The sequence below is a fragment of the Tyto alba genome, unplaced genomic scaffold (genome assembly GCF_018691265.1).
Source record: "Tyto alba isolate M040663 unplaced genomic scaffold, T.alba_DEE_v4.0 Super-Scaffold_14, whole genome shotgun sequence".
NCBI lineage: Eukaryota > Metazoa > Chordata > Aves > Strigiformes > Tytonidae > Tyto > Tyto alba.
Genome location: NW_024881276.1, coordinates 52,099,928 through 52,121,335, shown reverse-complemented (window position 1 = coordinate 52,121,335; position 21,408 = coordinate 52,099,928). Strand labels below are relative to the sequence as shown.

Genomic DNA, 21,408 nt, shown 5'->3' with positions numbered 1-21,408 from the left:
CTTCTCAACTCAAAACCAGCTGCAGGCTTTTATTCCTAACATTTAGAAATAAACAGAAAAGTATTGACCACACGCCTGCTCAACCTTTTGACCGGGATTCCCTGCCTTTCATTTTTGCTAGAGCAGGCTAGGATGCCATGCTTCCTCCATCACTTAACAGAACTACTGCACATACACACTCAGTCCAGGACCTCCCAGGAAAAAGCCACACATCTTTGTTGCTGTGCCTCTTTCCAGAAAGCCTGCCAGTTACTGCTGTAACCTTCAGATGTTCAATACAGTAATCTCCTTCCCTTTAAGTTTGCCCATAAAATATAGTGAACCTTTTTCTTCCCATCTGCTGCAGATGCTGTCCAAGTTTTTCATGACTCAAAAAAAAATTTCACTAACATTTGTAGAAGTCACATCTCATTCACAGATGGAGAGATTGAAACTACTGGGTTGCAATCTCATCCAGCAACCACCATATTTCCTGTGAAGTCTTGCAATGAAGCACATTGAAGACTGTGTCAGGAGAGAAACTGGGGTGTTGCACTTTAAGAGGAGTGTGTGTCATATTTGCCCCATATAGCTGAAAATGGAAAGGGGCTAGGAAACTGAGTATTGCCAGTCATAAATTTCAAAAAACACTAAGGCTGAAAATGCAATGCTATTTTAAGATGCGGGGCCAAGGAGTGTGAGTCTTTCTTCTATCTTTTCGTTTTATCAAACTTTCTGGTTGATTTGGGCCATCTTTTTTTTTTTTTTTTTTTTTTATTTGGATTTTGATTCTTGAAACACTTGCACAGTCATTGCTTGCCATCATCCAAATACTGGTGACAACACCAAACAACACAAATTTCCTGGGTTTTATAGTAACCAGAAATGCCATTCTTCAGGCAAGAAGCATTGGCCTTATGCATAACACTTGGATTTCATATAAAACTGTCCTATTCTTTAAATTTGATCATATAGTCTCATTTTCATCTATATCTTTATTTGTATAGTACAATATTTCTTTTAAAGCTTTTGATATTTTCAGGCTTCCTCCCATTTAAAATGATAATTCTCTGCTATTTCAGTTAAATGTTACACCAATTTTCTTGAAGCTGAGTCATTTTTGCCTGCAGTTCTAGCTCTGTATTTCATTAGCACAAGTTAGAGCTGTCCATCAGCAGCACACTACTTAAATTTGCTCAAAAGATATAATTGGCTTTTTATCATTGATCTGGTGTTTTTAGAATATATTTTCACATTTTGATTCTCCTCTTGTCACCACAAATCATTTTGCATCTGATAACATACTCATCACAGTACTGATGTGGTGGCAGCTCAGCTCAGATAAGTTTGCTTTGGTGGGACTACAATCAATCAGACAAAAAAAATCAGGCTGCTCTCCAAATTCTTTATTGGGAAGAGATAGAGCTGATACCAATATGTTTATGCTCTGATTCACAATTTTAAGAGCAGACAAAGTATAAGCTCTTTAAAAAACCTGAATTTAATTGCTATGGAAGTTGCTAATCTCATCTGCAAAACCAGAAGAATGTCTCTATTTCTGAAACAGAAAATTTTGCTTGAAGTTCTTCCTTTTGGATCTTACTTTCCAGACGTTGTCTTCACAGGACCCAGACTGTAGAATTTTAGTCTCACCTCAAGTTTCTGTTTACATCTGAGACTCCCCTGTAGATAGCATTAGGCACAAATATATTACAACTAAACATTATGTTGTTCTTTGACATTGATGAATAGTATTTTGACATAGTATTTTCTTTAGGTTGGATGTGAAGGCCTGAAACATTTGACACTTAACTCCTCTCTTTCACCTTCATAAGGGTGAAAGAAAGCGTGCTCCTGTTTATTTTCCTAATTTTATAGATGTGATCTGTTCTCCTCAAGAATGTAAATATATCAGTAAAAATCTGCATCGTTTGAGGAGCCAGACATCTAAAATTTTTCTAGTTACCATTGGTCAATGAGATTGGAAGCAGGAATCAGTGTAAAATCAAATTATGATTCAACCTGATACAGTGACTAAAGTAATTCAGAGTCAAGAATGAGTAAGGATGCAGGCAGAGAAGAGGACAAGAACAATATAGGCAGGATACAGAATCTGGAGGAGGTGCACAGGTCATGACAGATTGTTTCAACCTGGGGTTTGCATAGAAGAAGCAAAGCTAAAAAAGGGAAACTTGAAGTCCTGACAAAAATGTAAATCATTTAAAAGAATGTGGAGGACAATACATTAACTTTAAAATAGCAATTAAATGTATGGAAATAATTGAAGCAGCAGACTCATGGTTCCTGATTCAGCAAAATATCTACAGACTTAAGTTTAAGTATGGTCTTCACTCCCACAGATGCTAAATCCATGACTAAAATCCTTCCCATGCTTATGTGCTCAATTAATCCTATAGTAATCATAGTCTCCTCCTTCAGATTTCACTGAGCCGTAGGATTCACTGCATCCAGGGAATTTAGACTGCTCAGTACTTCAAAATACTGCTTTTATTTCAGAGTAACAAACCCATAGTTACAAGACACAATTCGTCTTTAATGTTCTTCTAACTGTTTTTCTTGAAGAACCTTAGTAGTACTGGGCATTCATCCAATAAACATGAACTCATTCAAGGGTAGGAGACAGTATGAGATTCTTCCTAATATTTTTGTTCTCTGTTACTCTGTTTAAATAAGAAAAAAACAGGGTTTTTTTCCCCAGCATACCTGAATTGGTTCACATATACAATGCAGTAAAAACATAAAATAAAATTGTTCTTGGAATTTATGCTACCATTTTCCCTGATAATGACTTTAGGCACAGTAAAATTAGCAGTTGTTTCTTACCAAAATAACCTGCAACTAAATGTTAAGTGTTTATTCTCTTTTAAAAACACAAATCAATCCGCAACCAAGTAACTCTAGAGTGTCAAATAAATGTGCTTTATGTACAATGATGAGGCTCCTATCTGAAGTGAATTAAAAATTAATGTTAGGTACATATATTGTGGTGGTTTTGTAAATGTGTTTCTGAGGATGAGATTAATTACATCCATTGAGGTGAATACTATACAATCAATACCCATTTTCCTTCCTGAAAGGATGAAATAGAATCCATTCTGCAACTGGGACTTTGTTGTTATTCTTAAAAAAATTCATCATAATAGGCAATTAAAATGGGAACAAATTAAAAATGAAAACAAAGAGAGGAGAAGCAGGATTTTACAAATACCAAATGAGATGAAAATGAGTAGCCAAGAGCAACAAAAGCTAGATCCTAAGGCCTAGGTCCTGCAGCCTTTTTTAGTACCACACATTTAGCTAATGCCACAGAGCATACTGCAGGATTCTGGAAGTGTTTGGAAGATCAGGCACCAACCATTCGGCTTGGCTGTAGGTTAGTAATAACAACAGTTAATAAAATAACATTTGAAATATCATGTAAACTCCTGAAGTGCCAGAGATGTTTCCTGAAGTTACAGAGATGTAGAACTCATGATAGCTTAAATTACTCAAAATTTTTCATGGGTTTTAAAATACTATGAAACCAGTTATTAAAATGTGTTTTCAAAAAAGCAGAATTATGGCAAAGGAGAACAATAACATTTTCAATAACAGTTCCTGTTTTACTTCAAATACTTTAACAATTAATAAGAAATGGGTGGGCTTTTGTTCCGGTGTTGTAGCTGTTAAATTATAAAGCCGTGTTTCAATTAATAATTCCTTTATAAACTATGAAGCCTGGACAGTTTTAGAGATGGCATGTTTTTTTCCATGGCATATGTCAAACCCACCTGCTGAGCTGGATCCAGTTATTCAGAGGCAGGACACTGGATCTATCCACTCTCAGGTAAAAGGGCTACTTACCTAATCAACACAGAAGTCAAAGATTTCCTTTAACATTAAATGATCTTTTCAGAGTGGCACCAAAATAGCCCCGTATTGTGGTACAGAAGTTCGCATTTTCAGTATATCTGCTGGATGGTTCACTGTGTCCAGGAGTGTTTAATCCAGCACAGCTTTACAAGAATACTAGGAGGGACTAAAATAGGGCAGAAGACCTTATTCAGGTCCCTCACTGGAGTGAACTTTACTCTTGTTAAACTCCTGTAAAAGATAGAAAACATTTTGGCTAAAGAAAATTCTGCAATTTAGTTTACTTTTGAGTATTATATGCTTAAAATTATTTGCATGCTTAAGTGTGACATCTCAGCAGATTGCAAGATCTAACCTACATACTGGACTTTCTAGAAAGCACTTCCACAAAGTTAATGTGCATAAGTGAGGCATCTGTCTCCCGTTTTTCTGGCATTAAGACCTCTAAATTTATCAGCCAACTTTGATTATACTGCTACTGTAGCTGTAATGTAAAAAACTCTAAGAATATGCTCATTAAGCAGATAGCATAATCCTTCTGGCTGGAATTCCACCATAAGCAGTGGAATTTGATTTCTGGAAAAAAAGGTAAAGCGATATAATATTTCAGTGGATAGCAGAAAGAAACTGTGAACCTGAGTATAGATCTAGACTTGCTCACAAGTGATTATCTGGGAACAGTGCTAGTAACAACTTTCAGGTGTCTGCTGACATCAGAAAGGAGACATACGGTCTTTAGATGCACATTGTATTAGCTGGGTGGGTAAGCCTTTGTATTTACAGTCACAGAAAAAAATCTAGTGCATATGTGAGATTTAAAGATTTAAGGGATAAGAAGATGGAGGTGCTAGCAAAGATCTGACGTGTTAATATTATGAAGGAAGTCAATGATTTGTCTGCTTTAAATGCATTATTCCTTTTCTTCAAGTTCAGAAGAACTAACCTCTTCAGAATAAATTCTTATTTCAGTTAGAGACACGGGTAAGTAACTACAGAAACTAGAAAGCCAAAAATCAGTTTTGCTCATGTAGAACATTCAGTGTCACTGCAGGACTCTCCTCCATAGTACACTATCTGCTGTCTTAGAATTGTCATAATTCAGGTTGGAAGAGACCTCAAAGCAGGTCCAATCAGAGCACGTTGATCAGAGCCACATCCAGGACAGTCCTGAACATCTCCAAAGATGGAGATTCTGCAACTTCTCTGAGCAACCTGTTCCAGTGTTTGACCACCCTCATGGTATTTTTTTCTCCTTTTTTCTGGATTATGGAATTTACCAGGTTGCAACCTGTGCCATCACCGTGCACTTCCAACACGAGGCTAGTTCCATCTTCCAGTCCTGTCCTGCAGTCAGGTATTTGTAGGCAGCAACAAGGTGTCCCCTTAGCATCCTCTTCTCCAAGCTGAAGATATCCAGCTCTCCCAGCTTCTTCATGCGCATCATGTTCTGCATCTCCTGACCGTTTTGAAGGACTTCTGGTTGACTCTCTCCTGTATGTCAATATTGTTCTTGTACTGGAGGGAGCCCAAAACTGGACACAGTACTCATATGAAATCTTATGAAAGAACACTTCCCTGGCCCTCTTGTTAATACAGCTCAAGACACTGTTGACTGCCTTTTCTGCGAGGACACACTGCTGACTCATATTCAAATTGTTCACTAGAACACCCAGGTCCTTTTCTGCAGCGTTGCTTCCAAACAGCCCCCAGCCTGTACTGTCACATGGGGATACTCCTTCCCAGATGCAAGGCCTCGCAATTGCTCTTGCTGGACTCCAGAAACTTTGCATCAGCCTGACTCTCGAGACTGTGGAGCTCCCGCTGAATAGCAGCCCTGCCCTCCAGCTGAATTCAGCTTTTGAAATACAATAAAAGAATGTAAAAGCTAGAGAGACACAGTGGGAAAGAAACCCTGTACATCAGAAGCCTCTCAAGGGAAATCAGAGAACCAGATGGAGATGATAGTTTCATTTACCTCTAGAAGTTACTCACAATGGGAAGGAAACATTACAGAAATGCTTAGTTGGCTGAGCATTCTTCTATCAGCAGTAAGAAGTTGGTTTGATCTTCTGTCTTACCATCTTGAAAAAAAATATTTGTGCTGGTTTCTTACGATGTACTGACAATTTGCCTTATGATATTGGTATTGTGTGGTATTATATTTGTGTTTGCTTCCCACAACATTTTAATTCTGTACCTGTTTTGATTTGATGACAGGGACAGGTCTGTCACAAACTAAAGTGGAGTCTTTATTATGCAGTTCTGTTTCCCCCAGAGGAGCTGCCTGGGAACTCTCATGAACTGAAATATGCAGTACTCTGCTGCTGGTCTATTTAAACTAATTTTGTGCTGAAATCTTAGAAGGAAGATTCTGAAAGCCACTGAGACCACCTGGATTTATCTAATTCTTCAGATTCCTTTTGTTACATAAAAAGCATGTATTAAGACAAGTCATCTAAACAGTTGCATTGCTAGTGGAACCATTTTCCTAATTCTCTGGCTCTGTAGATTCCATATATCTTTAAGGCTTTTAGGGTGTATAACCTTTCATAGTTTGACACAACTTCGGTCAGGATGGTGTTCCCTTTGCAAAATATGTAACTTAGGGCTCCACGTAAACCATTTGTGGTCAGGGAATGTGGCTTCGGGACAAACTTCCAAGATAGATTAAGCAAATTCGGCCTTTGGCTGCTTTTAGGAATTCTGCAAGTTTTCACACCCCTTTTAGAAATCAACCCTCTTAGAGATCCAGATACCCTTTTTACATGAAAACCTTTTGAACAGTCAAATCAAGCTAACAGAACACCCCACACAGCCTTCACAACAGAAAATAACACAGGAAGAAACCTCTGTCAGGTCCACTAGAGACTGTTATTGATTTATGTGTAGGCTGCTCAGATGCTGCTGTTAATGCATGGCAGTACTAAGCCACAAATTATTCAAGGAACAATTTTTCCAGTACACAACAAATACCACTAATGATTAGTGATCCTAGGAACGTGCTCTCTGTAGTACAGAAAGGATGTTATTGTAGTGATATAACTGCTTCACATGACCTGTGGCATGAACTTCTGTGTCTGGTGAATGGAAGACAAAGGAACGCATATAAATTACTTTTGATTCATCTTCCATTACCCATTGCAGGATGTCTTGGTGACTACTACATCTTACAAGCTGACTTAAAACAGCCTCATCTGAGATATCCTTCCACTGACTTTGATCTCAGTGGGGTCTCTTTGTGTGTTGCTAGAAAGGTTTCAAAAGGAGAAAAATAGGAAATGTACTAAAATCCTCATGTTTAACATTCCCTAAATATATGAGAAGCCACCTCCTGGCTGCTCTGACACAAATGTGGGCCAAACAAGTACAGAACGTGCATAAAAATTTTGCTTTGTTATTTTTGTAAATGAAATTATTCTAGATTATTCCACAATTTGGCACAAGTGGTATGGTTGATATGCTCAAGGAAGGAGAGAGAACGCTCTGCATGTTTCTTGGTGAAAAAAGCCTTAGTAAGTCCTGGGCATGGACTTGAATGTAGTTCAGTTTTCAGCATCTTAGCAGGGAACAGTAATGATGAAACAATCAGTATACATCATCTAAATAGTTCTTCAAGCAATCGTGGACTGGGTGAGACTGACTCCTGAGATGCTCTTCCTGTCATTTTGGTGTGGTCAGCGCTGGACACCACTGGCCAGGAAAGCAGTAACTGTAATTTCTTCATTAAGACACTTTTTACAGTGGAGCCACTGGAGCTGGTGACCACCAGGACATGGAGTTGACTTGCAACAGCCCTTCCACAGCAGAAGGGATGAACCACTGGCAGAGAGGCCAGTCTCTGGAAGCTGGGGAGTCCCAAATCCCCTCTGCCTCGCGGTGAGAGTGAGCGGGGTCAGCAGAGGGCTGAGAAGGTTTAGATTCTGAAGCGGAAAGAAACATGAAATGATGTCCTTGTGGGGGCTGCTCCCACCCTTCCCGTTGTCCCTCCACCCTTGCTGGGAGTAGGCAGGACTGGGACTGTGGCTGTGGGCGTGCGGACATGAGGAAGTTTCACTGCCATCAGAACAATACATTCCTTTCCTTTCCCACTGAAAGACACAAAACGAGGTGCTCTGTTCCATGATGATGATACTACAAAGGTGATTCTTTGATCCTACCAGTGCTTAGGGTGCTCTTCCCTGCAAAATATGCTTTGACAACTGCAGGGAACTCATTTTGTATAGGAACAGCTCCCCTAAGTCTCTCCAAATGTGCTATTTTGCCTTCTCGTTGTGATTTCAAAACTTGAAAGTTACTTTTTTTTAAAAAAAAAAAAAAAGTATTTATCCCCCATGGGTGGAATTTAGCCTCCAAAAGCAAGCCTCTCCAGCTACACACGGTTAACGTCCAAAAGCTAGGTGCCAATAACTAGAATTGCGACGCCTCGGGACTTCATTGTTAGTCCCTTGCTTTTCTAGAGCCGAATCGGTGTTTCTGTGTGGAGACCCACGGGACCAGTTCATCCTCTCCTGTTAGCAGCAGCACTACTCGTGCTTCCAGGGAGGTTTGGGGGTTTGTTTTTGTTTTGTTTGGTTTTTGTTTGTTTGCTTGTTTTTTGTTTTTGTTTGTTTGTTTTGTTTTTTTTTTTCCTCAGACAATTTTGCCTCGCTTAATCCCTGCTTGGACAAAAAAGCGAGACGCTCTTGGCCAACTCGCCCCGGAGGACTGAGGCGGAGCCAAGAGGCAGGTCGGTGCTCGCCTCCCCGGGGCTCCGTTTCGGGGCCGTTCAACCCCGAACAGGCCGCCCCCCCCCCCCCCCCCCCCCCCCCCCCCCCCCCGGCAGCGCCCAGGGCGCGGTTGGGGGGACGGGGAAGGCGGGGGGGGGCGCCAGGCTCCGCGGGGGCCGCCCGAGGAGGAGGAGGAGGAGGAGGCGGAGGAGGCGGAGGAGGAGGCGGTGGCGGGGGGCGGGTGGTTTCGGGGGGCGGCAGGAAGCGGGGCAGCCCCGGGGCCGGCGGGGGCCGCGCCGCGCACCCGGAAGCGGTTGGGCGGGGGGGCGGTTGGGCGGCGCGCGCGGGCTGGCTGGCGGCCGCGGTGGGGCAGAGACGCGGCCCGGCCCGGCCCGGCCGCCCCGCAGCCCGCGATGCCCTCGGAGTGTCGGCCGCGCTGCCCACGCCGCGGGGCATGGTGAGCCCGGGGCGGCCGCTCCCCGCGGGGACCCGGCAGGCGGCCTCTCCGTTCCGCCTCAGCCTCCTCCTCCTCCTCCTGCTGCCGCTGCCGTGGGGCACCGGGGCGCAGAAAGGTGGGTGCGGGCGGGCGAGGGAAACCAACCGTCCGGGGCTCTGCTGCGGGGAGCGGGAGCCGCCACCTCGGCTCTCCCCCTCCCCACCGGCGTGTGGCCCCACACCCCGAGCCTGCCCCCTCCCTGCCCAACAAAGGGTAAGAGAGGAGCCCCCTTCTTGGAAACCCTCTTTTCTTCCTCCCCCACCCCCCCCCCCCCCGCGATGTGGGGTGCCCGCCCCGTCGGGGGGCGTGGGGGGTTCCCTCAGGCAGCCCCCACGCCCCCCAAGTGCGGGGAGGTTGGCCGGGGGGAGCTGGGGGCGGGAGGGCTTCCCTCACCCGGGCGGGACGGGGACGGGGAGACGGGGGGGCCGCGGGGCTAGCCTGGGGGCACAGGGGCCGTCCGGGGGCCGAGGGTGCGGTGGGGTTTGGCGTCTTAAACGCCGTCCCTTTTCGGGGGGAGGCAGCCCGAGCCGCGGGTGACCCCTCCTGGGTTTTTCCTCCGCAGGCTCGGTGTGAGGTGGTGGTGGGAGCCAGGAGGGGGTGATGGGGATTCTGCTTGCTGTGAAAATAAACTTCCACGCGCCCGAGAGTATGTTGAAACCTATATAGGGGTGAGAGTCCGGAATGTGGGATAGACGGGGTTCTTCGGTTTGTTTTGTTTAGAGAAAGCGGCGAGGTTTCTCCTCCTCGGGTGGAATTACTGATTAGGCTTTCGCACTTGAAAATTGCGAGGCACAGTTTGGTCACTTCATGGCAGAAGGTCAGAGGGTGCCACAGTAACTGTCGCTTTGATCATATGCTCGGTAGAATGTGGTGGGAGTGAATGTTTTGACAGCATCTCGAACCTTTCACTTCTGTGGATACAGGGGTTTAAAAGAGAAATTTTAATAGTTTCAATTCCGCTTGCTTGCACTGGTCTTGCTTCAGTTTGGAAACTCAGCTCTTTCCACATAACTTTCTGTACGTTTCAAAGAGAGATGGAAATACATTTGAATGTCACAAATGCTGCATTTAAATGCACAAAGGGAATCGGAAATACATGCACTGTACTGTTAAGCATACGTGTTAATTAATTTTTTGAATGGAAAAAGGTCAGAGATGTGTCTATAGAGCAAGCTAGTCATGTTGACTTATATTTTCATCTTATTTCCGGCTAATTGCATTTAATTTTAAGTATATTCCTATTCACGTACAAAGCTAATGCCAGTAAGAATTTGGCATACCTGGTTTTGTTTTGTTTTAATTTATAAGGGAGGAGGAGAAGACCCATTTGGTTTTGGGAGGCAATTGGGCAATTTTAACATCCAGTCTTCTGAAGGCTGCTGCTTGGTGAGTCAGGCAGCAGCAAGGTGTTAGTTCATGCAGTAGGAGCATCGCACTCCAAATACTTGTGCTGACCTGACACTTGTCTGACCTTTTGGTGAGCAGACTGAGTTTGTTATTCTAGCAGAAAAATGAAATAGCTGGGCGGGGAGGGGAGGGAAAGGGAAGGGAAGAGTCATCATTTTCCTCCAGATTATTAAGTCAAATTGTCTCAGTGAGAGGTCAGAGGTGTGCTGGAGGGAGTGGGACCATGCAGCAAGAAGTGGGACCACGTGGACAACAGGCTTTTAGGTGTGCTGTTCACTTTATCTTTCTGTACTCTGAGAAACTGCTGAAGAGCATCTACCCAGAATTTCAATTTACAGTGTCCCTCTAGTTAACGCTTAACATTTGCACAGAAGTCTTGTTCTTGAGCAGAAGGGGAACCTCTTTACTGACAAGCTTCATTTTATTTGCTAACAAAAAGCAGAGTTTGTTTTAAGGTTAAGGTCTCTAGTGTTGTTGAATATAATGCTCTTCAGTATGAGAAACTGTTGGAGCTTCTAAGAAAAGTTCTGCTTGTGAGGGACTGTTTCCTTGCCAAAATATTTTCATTTATCTTATTCCAGAGAGGGTTGGGGAGCCCATATCCTGTATCTTTAAATGCTGGCATAGTTCTGATTTGGTTAAGGAGTTCCATACAGAAATGAAACGGCTGTCTTGCTCATGAAGGGTCTGCACAAAGCTGTTACTACATTAGTGTATTAAATATATGCACAGGCTTCTAAGAGAATATGTTGATTACCAGTGAAAGTACCCAAGGCTTAGGAAATTCCACAGTTAATGTTGCTTTTAAACTCTTTTATAACAGTAAGCGATACTATGCAGGAACCTAGCCTCATTCTTTACATTAGGGAGGCTGATCCGCTGTTAATAAGCAACTATTAATTTTCTTTTCCACTGTTCAGCAACTCTAAGCCTCACATAGTATGTGGTATTTAAATCTTGTGCTGAAGACAGAGTGCTTTCATTTAGCATGTGCCTTTCTGTAGAGCACCTCCCTAGTGTGAACTGATTTAAAAATAACAATATAGTTTGGTCAATGTGAAACTTGTTTTGAATATTGAGTCAAATGTTCTCCTCCTCCCACCTTCCAGATAGCTGCAAACTGAGGAGTGAAAAAGTACAGGTACTGTTGGGGTGAATATGCTTTTCACTAGATAGCCCACTGTATTATCTTGCAGAATTCGAGTGGGATTTTTTTCAATCTGTCATATTGAAAATCTTTCCATGTATGTAATTCAGCATTCACTGGTCAATGTCTTGAACCTGAACATCTCACTGTCTTGTAAAGCCTAAGCATTTCGTATGAGGTTGAACGACTTCAGAAACACTGAAAAAAACTCAACAGAAAAGTAACCCGTGCTGCCTTGCATAGTCTCTTGCATCGGGGACTGTCCGGCCGATGGCTGTGCAAGTCAGCTTTTGTGATTCTGAAACAATTCTGTAGTGACTCTGGCTCCTGGTTGCAAGGAAATTGATATTTGAAAAATACTTAAAGTGTTTTATTTGTTTTTCATGTAATTAAGCAGGTGTGAATGAAAGCAAGCCAGCACCATATAAGCTTCCTGCTCTTAGTGGGTTGCATTTTGAGAAACAGTGCTCTTAACAGATGTTCAGCTATTGACATAAATTCAGTATGGCCTGCTCGTTAGTTAAGTTTAACCTTTTTTGGGATTTTGAAAAACACAGCTACGAGTGAAATGGTTGCTTAGCTTTCATCAAAGAAGTTGAGTAATGTCTCAATTATTCTGAAGGTATGAAGATTGTAGAGTCTGTGGATCAAGAACTTTGTTATCGCACATGTAGTTTGGTAGCTATCTGTTGAGATTCCTAGTGGATACTGATTTGCATATAAAACTTATATAAATAAAGCCTTAAGTTAAAAATAAACTTTAGATTCTGAAGTTGATTCCCAAGTGATTTGAAACAGATTTGTTTGCAACCTTTTACTTAAAAAAATGAACTCTGGATGCTTGTATTTGAATGTAATTCCCACATTTTGTTCTAAACAAATACCAACCCATAAGGATGTTGTTATATACTCAAACCTCGTTGAAGAAAGTACAAGAAAGTGATTCATCACTGTAGCTTAAAAATATTTGCTTCAGTGTAGCAGAGAACAAGAATTTTTCAATGTATGGTGCTGAGTTGCCCTGAGCTGAAAAGCTAAGTGGAAAGAATTAATGGCCCTGTGTACGTTGGGCCTAATGAAATGGCTTTCCACGGCCATGTGTTTTGTGATTGAGCTGCAGTATTCCTGGGTCCTCTGTGTGTTCTGTGTTCCTCTTCAGTGCCTCTGCACTCCCTCCTCTTCTCTCCGCAGTGCTCCTGCTCTCACCTCTGCTGGTCCATCCAGCAAGGCAGCAGACAACGACAGTTTTACCTGTGTCCGGTCCAGAACTAGGCACGTGCTGATGGCATCAGTGTAGCCTCTGCCTCTCTGTAGGACCTGAAGTAGCTCATGGTCATTCAGGTGTTGGTGGCTGCAACAACTAGCATCTGTTGTGACTTGCTAGCTCCTTACTGTACAGGGGTGTCTCGGTGCCCTTGTCACTGAAGCGCTGCATTTTGCTTGCAGTATGCTGAGTTCAGAAGTTCCTGGGACATGTGGGAAGACTAGAACTAGCTGTGTGATTTTGTGATTTGTTTCCTTGAACTTTGTTTCAGACTTGGAAATAATTGCTTGTCCCATTTGGTCGCTAAGATAAGCTTCCAGTTGTGATCCTCAAGCCTGAAAGGATCTAACAATGTCTTCCCAACTATAGATTTGGAAGAGAGGTGGCTTGATTTGGGGAGAAGGAAGCACACGAAGAGAAGGTGGCTCTAGCTGTATATCCATCAGCTGGGCAAGTGGGGGGCAGAGAGGTTGTAGCTTCTCCCTAGATGTCCTGGAAGAGATGATTTCCTTCTGGAACAGGGTACTGATAATGGTTCCAGTCACCAAGGTAGCCCACTGCAGGTGTCTCTTTCCTGCTCCTGGCATGTGAATATAAAACACTACCACAAAACCTTCTGCCATATGAGCAGTTGTCATGTGTTACCCTTCATACAAGTGCCATTTTCTGCTCCTGCTAAATCAGATTGGGTGGTGTCTGATAGCCCTTTGTATCCATTGTCCATGGCGGGGCTCATCTGGGAGGGAGAGTTGCAGCCAAACCCATAAGGAATCATTCTGATTAAGAAGATCCCCAGCTCTTTGGGTGAGTGATTTATTATCCCTCAAATTAGCATTAGAATAAGTGTTTTATGATAGGGAGGGCAGTGGTCTAATGAAATACTTGGTTTTGCTAATAGGACAGTTTTACTTAAGAATGTAGAGTGTTTTGAAGATGCAGTTGTGCAGAATACAGCTCTTGAGGATTCAGGGATTGGTACTGTGCAGGCAGGAGTGCTGAGGCAAATCCCCTTCATCCTTGTGCTGACAAATGCAGAAGAATTTTTCAAGACCGGGGCTTAAAGTTCTGCCAGGCTCTCTGATGCTCTTTTTCACTTCCCAGCGTTGAGCCTCGAAGACAGAGGTAGTGAGGAGGAGGAGGAGCAGTGCTTTAGAGGATTGTGTGGAAGAGTGCTGTTCCTGGCGGGAAGTGAGCTGGGGTTGGAAGGATAGACCTAAAAATGGTGGACGTTTTTTGCTTTTGAAAACAAGAATGTCATCAAAGTTATTACTGAGCCTTATTTGAAGTGGTTAAGTGGGTCTGGTGGGCAGAAGGTACATACATGTGTTCTGCAGAACCATCCTTTCTGGGAGGTTGCCTTGCAGTGCTGATTCTCTTCAGAGCCTGCTGAGGTTGTGCTAGCCTAGTCCGCTCCTCTGAAGAAAGCAGGAATCGCCATTTTGTGTAAACACTCTTAGAGTTCTCATACTTGATCTCAGAATATATTGTGTTTTGTTTCGGATTTAAACAGTATAATGCACGTTGGTTTTGTATATATCTCTATGTGTGTGTATACATGTCTATGAAAATCAAGTATCTGAACTAGTGTTGAAAAAGTAATGTAAATATTCTTTAAAAAGCCTGTATGCTGTTACTGTGTGCATGTCAAGCCAGTGGCCTTTTAGCATATTAGTGCGGTTGTTAGGAAAATTATTTTCCTGCTACTGAATGGAGATGTTTAGCTTTCAAGATCTGGGGGGAGGTTTTCTTATCATATTCACATAAGAGAAAAATAATCCATCTCCTTTCCTGCAATTCTGCCACTTGCTTTATACTCTGGAAAATTATGCATTAGGTTTCTAATGTGATCACTGCTGTTCTGTATAGTTTCAGTCATCAGCTAGTTAAGTGCTGCCTTGAATGCATCAGCTTTGATAGCTCAGGTAATCATCAGTACAGATGCAATCCTTGTTGGAGTTGCTGCTCAACATATTGGCAAATGTTTCTATATTGGTTATTTTATCCATATTTTGAATGGTTGTTAAATAAGCTATTGTGTGTCACCCCACTTTTGTAGCTGCACCCTGTGCTTTGAGGAAGCAGTTAGGATAACCTGGAATTTGTTTTGTAGTCAAACGATTTCCCTCTGCTCCTGCATTTTCTAATTAAGAATTGCTTTTAGATTAATTTCTTGAATCAAATACTTTTTGAAAAATAGTGGCATAGTTGAAACCATTGTCTAAGGATAGACTATGGGTTTGTTACTAAACTGAGGTTGGGGGGGGTGGGGAAGGAGAGCAGTAGTAATGTTAATGTAAAAGGCCATGGAGCAACTTACATTAAAATAGGATCTATAAAATTTTCAGTGCTGGTTTTTATAGCGAGTGGTGGGTTATTGTTTGTGAAGGCTGTTCATTAATGTGGTAAGACTGTGAAGTATCAGATTTTGCTAAGATTCATGCTTTTCCTTCCATTATTTGCGGCAAACAGCTTGAGCTGTGCTATTCATATCCTATCTGAGCTTGTTGCTTTATATTTAAACACTTTGTTATTTGAATTAAAAACTGTACTTTAAAATGTGATAGAGATTTGTCATTTGGACCGCAGAATAACACTAATTTTGAAAATGGCTTTTGTTTGAAGAATTCTTTTGTCTAGTGCCTGAAAAAGAAAATGAACCCCAACCCTAGGATGAGTAAGAAACACTTAACCCCTGCTGTTTCTTTTTGGGCATGTCATTTCTGCTGTTTCCCTTCATGCTACTTAGTTTCCCTTGGTGAAGATCTGTGGAAGGATAACATTAGGTTATGGTTGCTGAACTCTTCAAAAATGAATTTAAGACTGATAGTTCATACCTGTTTAGCTCCTGGTATCTCAGTGATTTCAATCAGTTGGATCTTGGAATTAATACACAGGCACTTACATTACTTCATGGCGTTTGGATGCTTCCTGTTGGTGATTCTTACAAAATCTCTATGTTTATAGTTGTCAGTTCTGCCTAGATTATTTTTTCTCTGCAAATACTGGAATAAAAATAATTTTCCATGAGTTCAGTAAAGTGTAATACTAAGTGCATGAGCCATTAGAAGTGGAAGGATTCTTAGCAGCTATGGGCAGTTGTTTTAGTAAGGTTGAAGATACGTGCTTGTCAGATGTGCTTGCTTTTGGTTTGTGCTAACATGAAGAGGATCTTTTGGCCTCTTCATAGTCTCTGTGTATGATAGATGTTATGCATTTTGACTCAGGTAGCCATTATTTTCTTACAGTTTTCTGACTGCTGATCCTAAGAACCTTTGTTCTTAGTATCTTACTGAAAGTACTAAGTTTCAGGTTTTCAACCGAATGAATTTCTGTCCTATTAATAGAAATTTCATGCATCTTGTTTTTGAAGAGTAACACAATGAGGAAAGTTCCAGTTCTGCACCATTGTTACGATAGCATACATAGCTGTTGCATTAGTAAATGTTTTTGTTTAAGCTGAATAAAGTTTATGAACTTAGTTGTGTCATTCTTGGCAATAGTAGTATTGAATAATGAGGAGTTCACCCATATGCCATAAATAAAGTAGGTGTATTTTTTAAGAATATCTTAGAAACGGTTTGGTGGGTTGTTTGTTTGTTTGTTTTTCCTCACCAAGTGTTTAAAGCATGTTAGCTTTAGAAATAGTTAAAAATTCTCTCTCAAGATACCTTTAAATCAAGTCTGATAACTTTCTGGAAAGTTAAATTTAATGCAACATCCTAAATTCCCTGTGGTTAGAATCATGACTAGTCAACTCTAAGTAGTTGGGGTATACAAGAAGTCATCCTTAAAAGGGCCCTTCTGGTGTTCAACACTGTGAATCCATCTTCTGTAAAATGACCTATAAAGTCTGGAGGTTTTTTCCTTTGGTTGATTGTGTGTGTGTGTGTGTGTGTGTGCATGTTTTGGAGTTGTTTTTTAAGAAATAGCTCTCCAGTGCTTTCTTTACGCCAAAGTTTGTCTTTCATAGCTGAGATTATATTATATAAGTTTTGTTAACTGTAGTAGTAAAAAAAAAAAAATCAGATATTTTCATTTTTTTTTTTTTTCTGTGTGGATATCTTTGGTTTTGTTAACATTTTTAATTGCTCAGTAAAAGCTTTAAATAAATGTATTATGTTTTAACATTCCTGCATTCTTTATGATGTGAGAACTCGCTCCAGCAAAATCACAGGAGGCTACCTAATTAACCATATTCCAGAGATTACGCGTCATTTACATACTGAAAAATGGAAAAAAAAAAATCAGTGGTCAGATCATCTATAAGTTTTATTAAAAACTCCCCTTTCCACTTTATAACTTCCTTTGTTAATTCCCCCTCTAAACATCCCTCCCAAATTTTTGAAGTTCTTTCCAAATTTACTTTTAGTTCAAGAAAGAGGTTTTGTCATCTAGGATTGGAATAGCATCCATCAGAACAATGATCCTGCCAGCTACTGATCTCTGGATCATCAGTCTTGATGAAATTCGATGTATTGTGCATAAGGCCATATGGATTCTCTTTTTTAACTTTTCTCCCCCACAGCAGTTCTTCTGATAGAACCATTTCTTTAAACAATTCGCTGATTTTCTTGGCTCTTTACTTGAAGTGCTGTGGAAATAATAATTTGATACATCCTTGCGGAATATTATTAGTGGTGGAAAAGGGAATTTGAAAAGCTTGGTGTGCTTCTGTAAATGGTTGTGAGCAGATAACTCTTGTGTGTCCTGGTTTCAAAAACGATGATGGTATAAAAGCTTCCCAGAGTGATGTTGTCAGTCATATTACACTAATACTGTTGATCTTGGTTTGGCATTTAAACAAAGCTTGTAAATAAATATTTTGTAAAATTATTCCACATTTGCAAAAGATGAGTTATTTTTCATCCCTAAATGCCTCATATTCAGTGATCCATTTGTGGTTTTCTTAGACTTAGGTTGAGCAGTCCTGAGATCTCAAATGTTGCTTAATTGTGAAGAAATCTTTTCAGGGCTCTTAATTGCTCTTTCTTGGAGTAGAAGTTGTAGTCGTTTCAGTGCCTGGTTGCAGCTTTAGATACTGAGGGAGTGGGATAGAAACACTGAACTGTTTAGCAGTCTTGTTACTGTTCTCGTTATGCATCCCATTTTTCCACTTTTAGTTTTATATTGAGGTGAATCTAATGTGGCATATTAATTAGACTTGGCGAGACAAGCAACTTGTATACTGGCTTGCATGTAAATGTCTGTTGTAGAGAGATACCCACAGGAGTGAGGCAGGTGAAAGATCCTCAATATCTTGAGTGGAAAGGTGAATTATGAAAGCAATGGAAACAGGAGGTGAATTACAACGGTGCGGTTTTGCTTTGTTACCTCTGAGAGTTAGGAGAATTTGACTCTTTAAGGATAGTTTACTGCAGTGATCTCGCATGTATGTGGAGTATGTTGTACAGGTATGTTTGCCAGCAAGTCCACGAAGGTTTTCATGGTTGGCAGCTGTTCCATCTTTAGCAGAACTGTAGCCAGTTAAAGCTGTATCTGGTCATATTAACTTTGCTCCAGAATGGTGATGATGTGAGGAAAAACATCTTGCCTTGTTTCGTGTGGTGGAAAGAAGCCACTGGTACTTCATTTTTCATCTACATATCCGTGGGTTTTGTGAAACCAGGAAGCCCTGAGCCACCTTATCTGTTAATTTCTATTTTATGCTGTTTTATACAGGTGTCAAAATATGTCTCGTTATCACAAGGGTGGAAGGAGAGTTGCATTAAATTTAATGCTTTTGAGCATTTATGTGTGAAGTCTAGTGGTGATCAGTTTTTATCTTTTTCTCAAGTGTATTTCAAAATGCGAAATAAAGCATTTTCATTACTTTATCTCTTCATTTTTAAAGAGCTGTTTCCAAGGTCTCCAGCTGTGTAACACAAGGCATCCTTTTCTCCTTGCTGTGAGGAAGTTAGTGAAGTTGATGGGCAAGTCTAAAGTTCGCAGATAGTCTTTACTGGAGCTTCACACACTACTAACTTCCTACATGCTTTTAGTATACTTTTGTGATAATTTTGGCACTTAAAAAACAGTGACTCAAGTGTGTAAGTTTACTGTCATGTTCCCAGTTAATCATCTTACTATTCAGTGGTATAATAACATTTGTTTTATTAATTGTATTCATAGAGGATCACAAGTGTGAAAATACCTTCCTTTCAAGGGAACATCTACAAGGCAAAATTAGGAATTAATTACCTTTTAGAACAGATTGTGTATTGTGTTTCATGACATTAGAATGAAGCCATGTTGTTCACAATAGGAAAAGCCCAAACAGTCCCCATCATGATTTTGAAATTAGAGCTGGAAACGTGTGTTAGAAATTAAGATGCTGCTGTATGTCACCTTCACATGCAGAAGGAAATACTGCTGCAGAGATGCGGAGTGTTACTGTTTCATCAGTTGGACGACAAACTTCAAAGAGGGCTAGAAACTGATATTTAAAGTCCCTGTTTTTGGTGCAGCTAGAGAGTGCAAATAATCCCACCTGTTTTTTGAGGCTCTCTTTTTGAAAGCATCTGGATGCCCCACTGTTTTTTGTTCAGGTACCCAAACCATCAGCTTCCCGCCAGCTGTCTTCTGTCCATTCCATGGTAGCCAGACATGATCTTTACCACTGGCTGCTGCTGTCTCACGCACTCCTGCCTGTCCCGACCCTCCAGTGGCTGTTAGAGCCCTGCTGCCCCGTGCCTGTACCCTTACTCAGGAGAAGGCAGATAGGGTGGTAACCTGGGGTACAAGGGGTGTACGGCCAGCACTGGCAGCGGGCAGGGCGGCAAGTCGCAGCTCTTTGTAAAGGCGAGATGGTACGGCAGCGGCTGGGGTTTCAGTCAGGGGGTGGCACCCTGGGTCTGCAGCGTAGGCTGTGCGGTCTCTTACGAACTGATAATGGAAGGGAGAAGATGATGACTGTAGTGTTAATTTAGCATGTGAATTACTGGTAGGATTGGAGAATTTTTTGCTGCTTTGTTGACATACGTAAGACTTGTGAAGTTTTGTTTGGTCCTGGTGTGGTGAGGACTTCGGAGACCTTGCAAGGGATTTGTGGCTTATTCTGACCATGACTACTGCTTATTCTCATGGAGTTTTGCATGACCATCTGTGTGTTATTTTTTGTTTCCTTCATCAGCTGTGTTTCTGCTGTGTAGCACTTAAACACAGTTGTGATTCAGTGCTCTATTTTTATGAAGGTGTTGGTACAGATTGCTAAGTAAATGATATGTTTTGGGAAGAGGGCAAGCTGTGTGTGCCAGACAAAAGACAACATACAGCATGAGCTGTCACTGATTCATCATGGGCAGCAGATCAGGAAGGCTTCTGCATTATGTATCATTGAATGCAGGGCCCTCTGTAAGAGTCCTCATGTAAATCACTTTTCACCATGGCTAGCCTGTCTTTTCAGGCTGCTTTTGCCTGCATGATATTTAAGCAAGTCATAGCTATCCCTGGGGACTTACTCACATCATTTCCCTGACATCAGCAAGCAAAAGCTCTGCAACACAGTCTTATAGAGCTGATCTTTCTTTTCTGTTCTTTTGCAGTAGTCAGTTTGGTTAGTACATGATAGCGGAGGAAGCAAATGTTTTATCTGCTCTGACGATTTAATAATTTGAGATAATTTGTCTTAAAATGTTTCTGTATTTTGGGCGTTAAATTTAGCAAGGCTAACTGTGACTCTTGTGTAAAATTCAGTGGCTGAAAGCTAAGACTGCATTTCCAGAGATGGTGATTGAAAAGCTGTGTGTACAGATGAAAATAATAAAGTGCTAATGATCACTAGCCCAGCATGTGGCTAGCATTGTAAATGAAAGCAGTAAAATTTTGTTGTAATGGCATCTTAAATTTTATACTTTCACTATAAGAGCAAGAATTGGCCTCTGTCTCCTTCCCCTCACTGAGCTGCCAGCATTTTGAAGGGCAAAAAGCTTATTGTACTTTACCTTTTGTTCTGTTCCTATCTTTGTTAAACCTCAGCCTGTAATTTCATTACCCTTCTGGGGGTGCCCCACGGCAAGTAAATCAATCCAAACTGGGACAAGGGTAATCCCACCTGCCTCCTTCCCTGGCCCGACCACTGGCAGTTGCACACCGAGCTGCCTCGGAGAGGTGAGTTGGCTGAAATCTAAGGCTCTGCTGGGGGAATGGGCAGGGGCACTGGTTCATCTTCAGCCAGCTTCATTCCTGAAGCCAGTGCTCCACTCTTGTGTGACTGGTCTTCCCAGGGGAGGGATGGCTTCTAAATTTCTGTTTGGAATTCAGGGTGGTTTAAAATGGAGATGCAGGCTGGCAGCACTGGTGAAAGAAGCAGTTGCTGTTGTTTCCTTGCTCTCACACTGTGCTATCCTTCTGTCAGGGAAGGCACTGCTCCATGTGCATACTGAGATAAATTAGGGGATTGTTCTGGGTTAAAACTAATAGCTATTTTTATCTTGAGTCCCTGGTCTGGTTTACCATGTGGCAGCAGAAGTGCTTACCTCCAGTACTGGGAAGGGTGTGAGAACAAGTGACCAACAGCAAGAGGCAGACAAGGCTGACT

General features: G+C 41.7%; 2 protein-coding genes across 2 annotated transcripts in view; both read left to right on the top strand.

The window, feature by feature from the left end:
* The window catches only part of LOC116964757, a 207,398-nt gene extending 201,092 nt beyond the window's left edge, over window positions 1-6,306 (top strand). The window contains exon 5 of the mRNA XM_033005295.2: window positions 5,133-6,306. Coding sequence (XP_032861186.1) covers window positions 5,133-5,259 — 127 coding nt within the window. The 3' untranslated portion in view covers window positions 5,260-6,306. The remainder of the gene's footprint in view (window positions 1-5,132) is intronic.
* Window positions 6,307-8,904: 2,598 nt separating this feature from the next.
* DCBLD2 (discoidin, CUB and LCCL domain containing 2) overlaps window positions 8,905-21,408 on the top strand; it is a 46,419-nt gene continuing 33,915 nt past the window's right edge. The window contains exon 1 of the mRNA XM_042788450.1: window positions 8,905-9,130. Within this exon, the coding sequence (XP_042644384.1) occupies window positions 9,013-9,130 (118 nt within the window). The 5' untranslated portion in view covers window positions 8,905-9,012. The remainder of the gene's footprint in view (window positions 9,131-21,408) is intronic.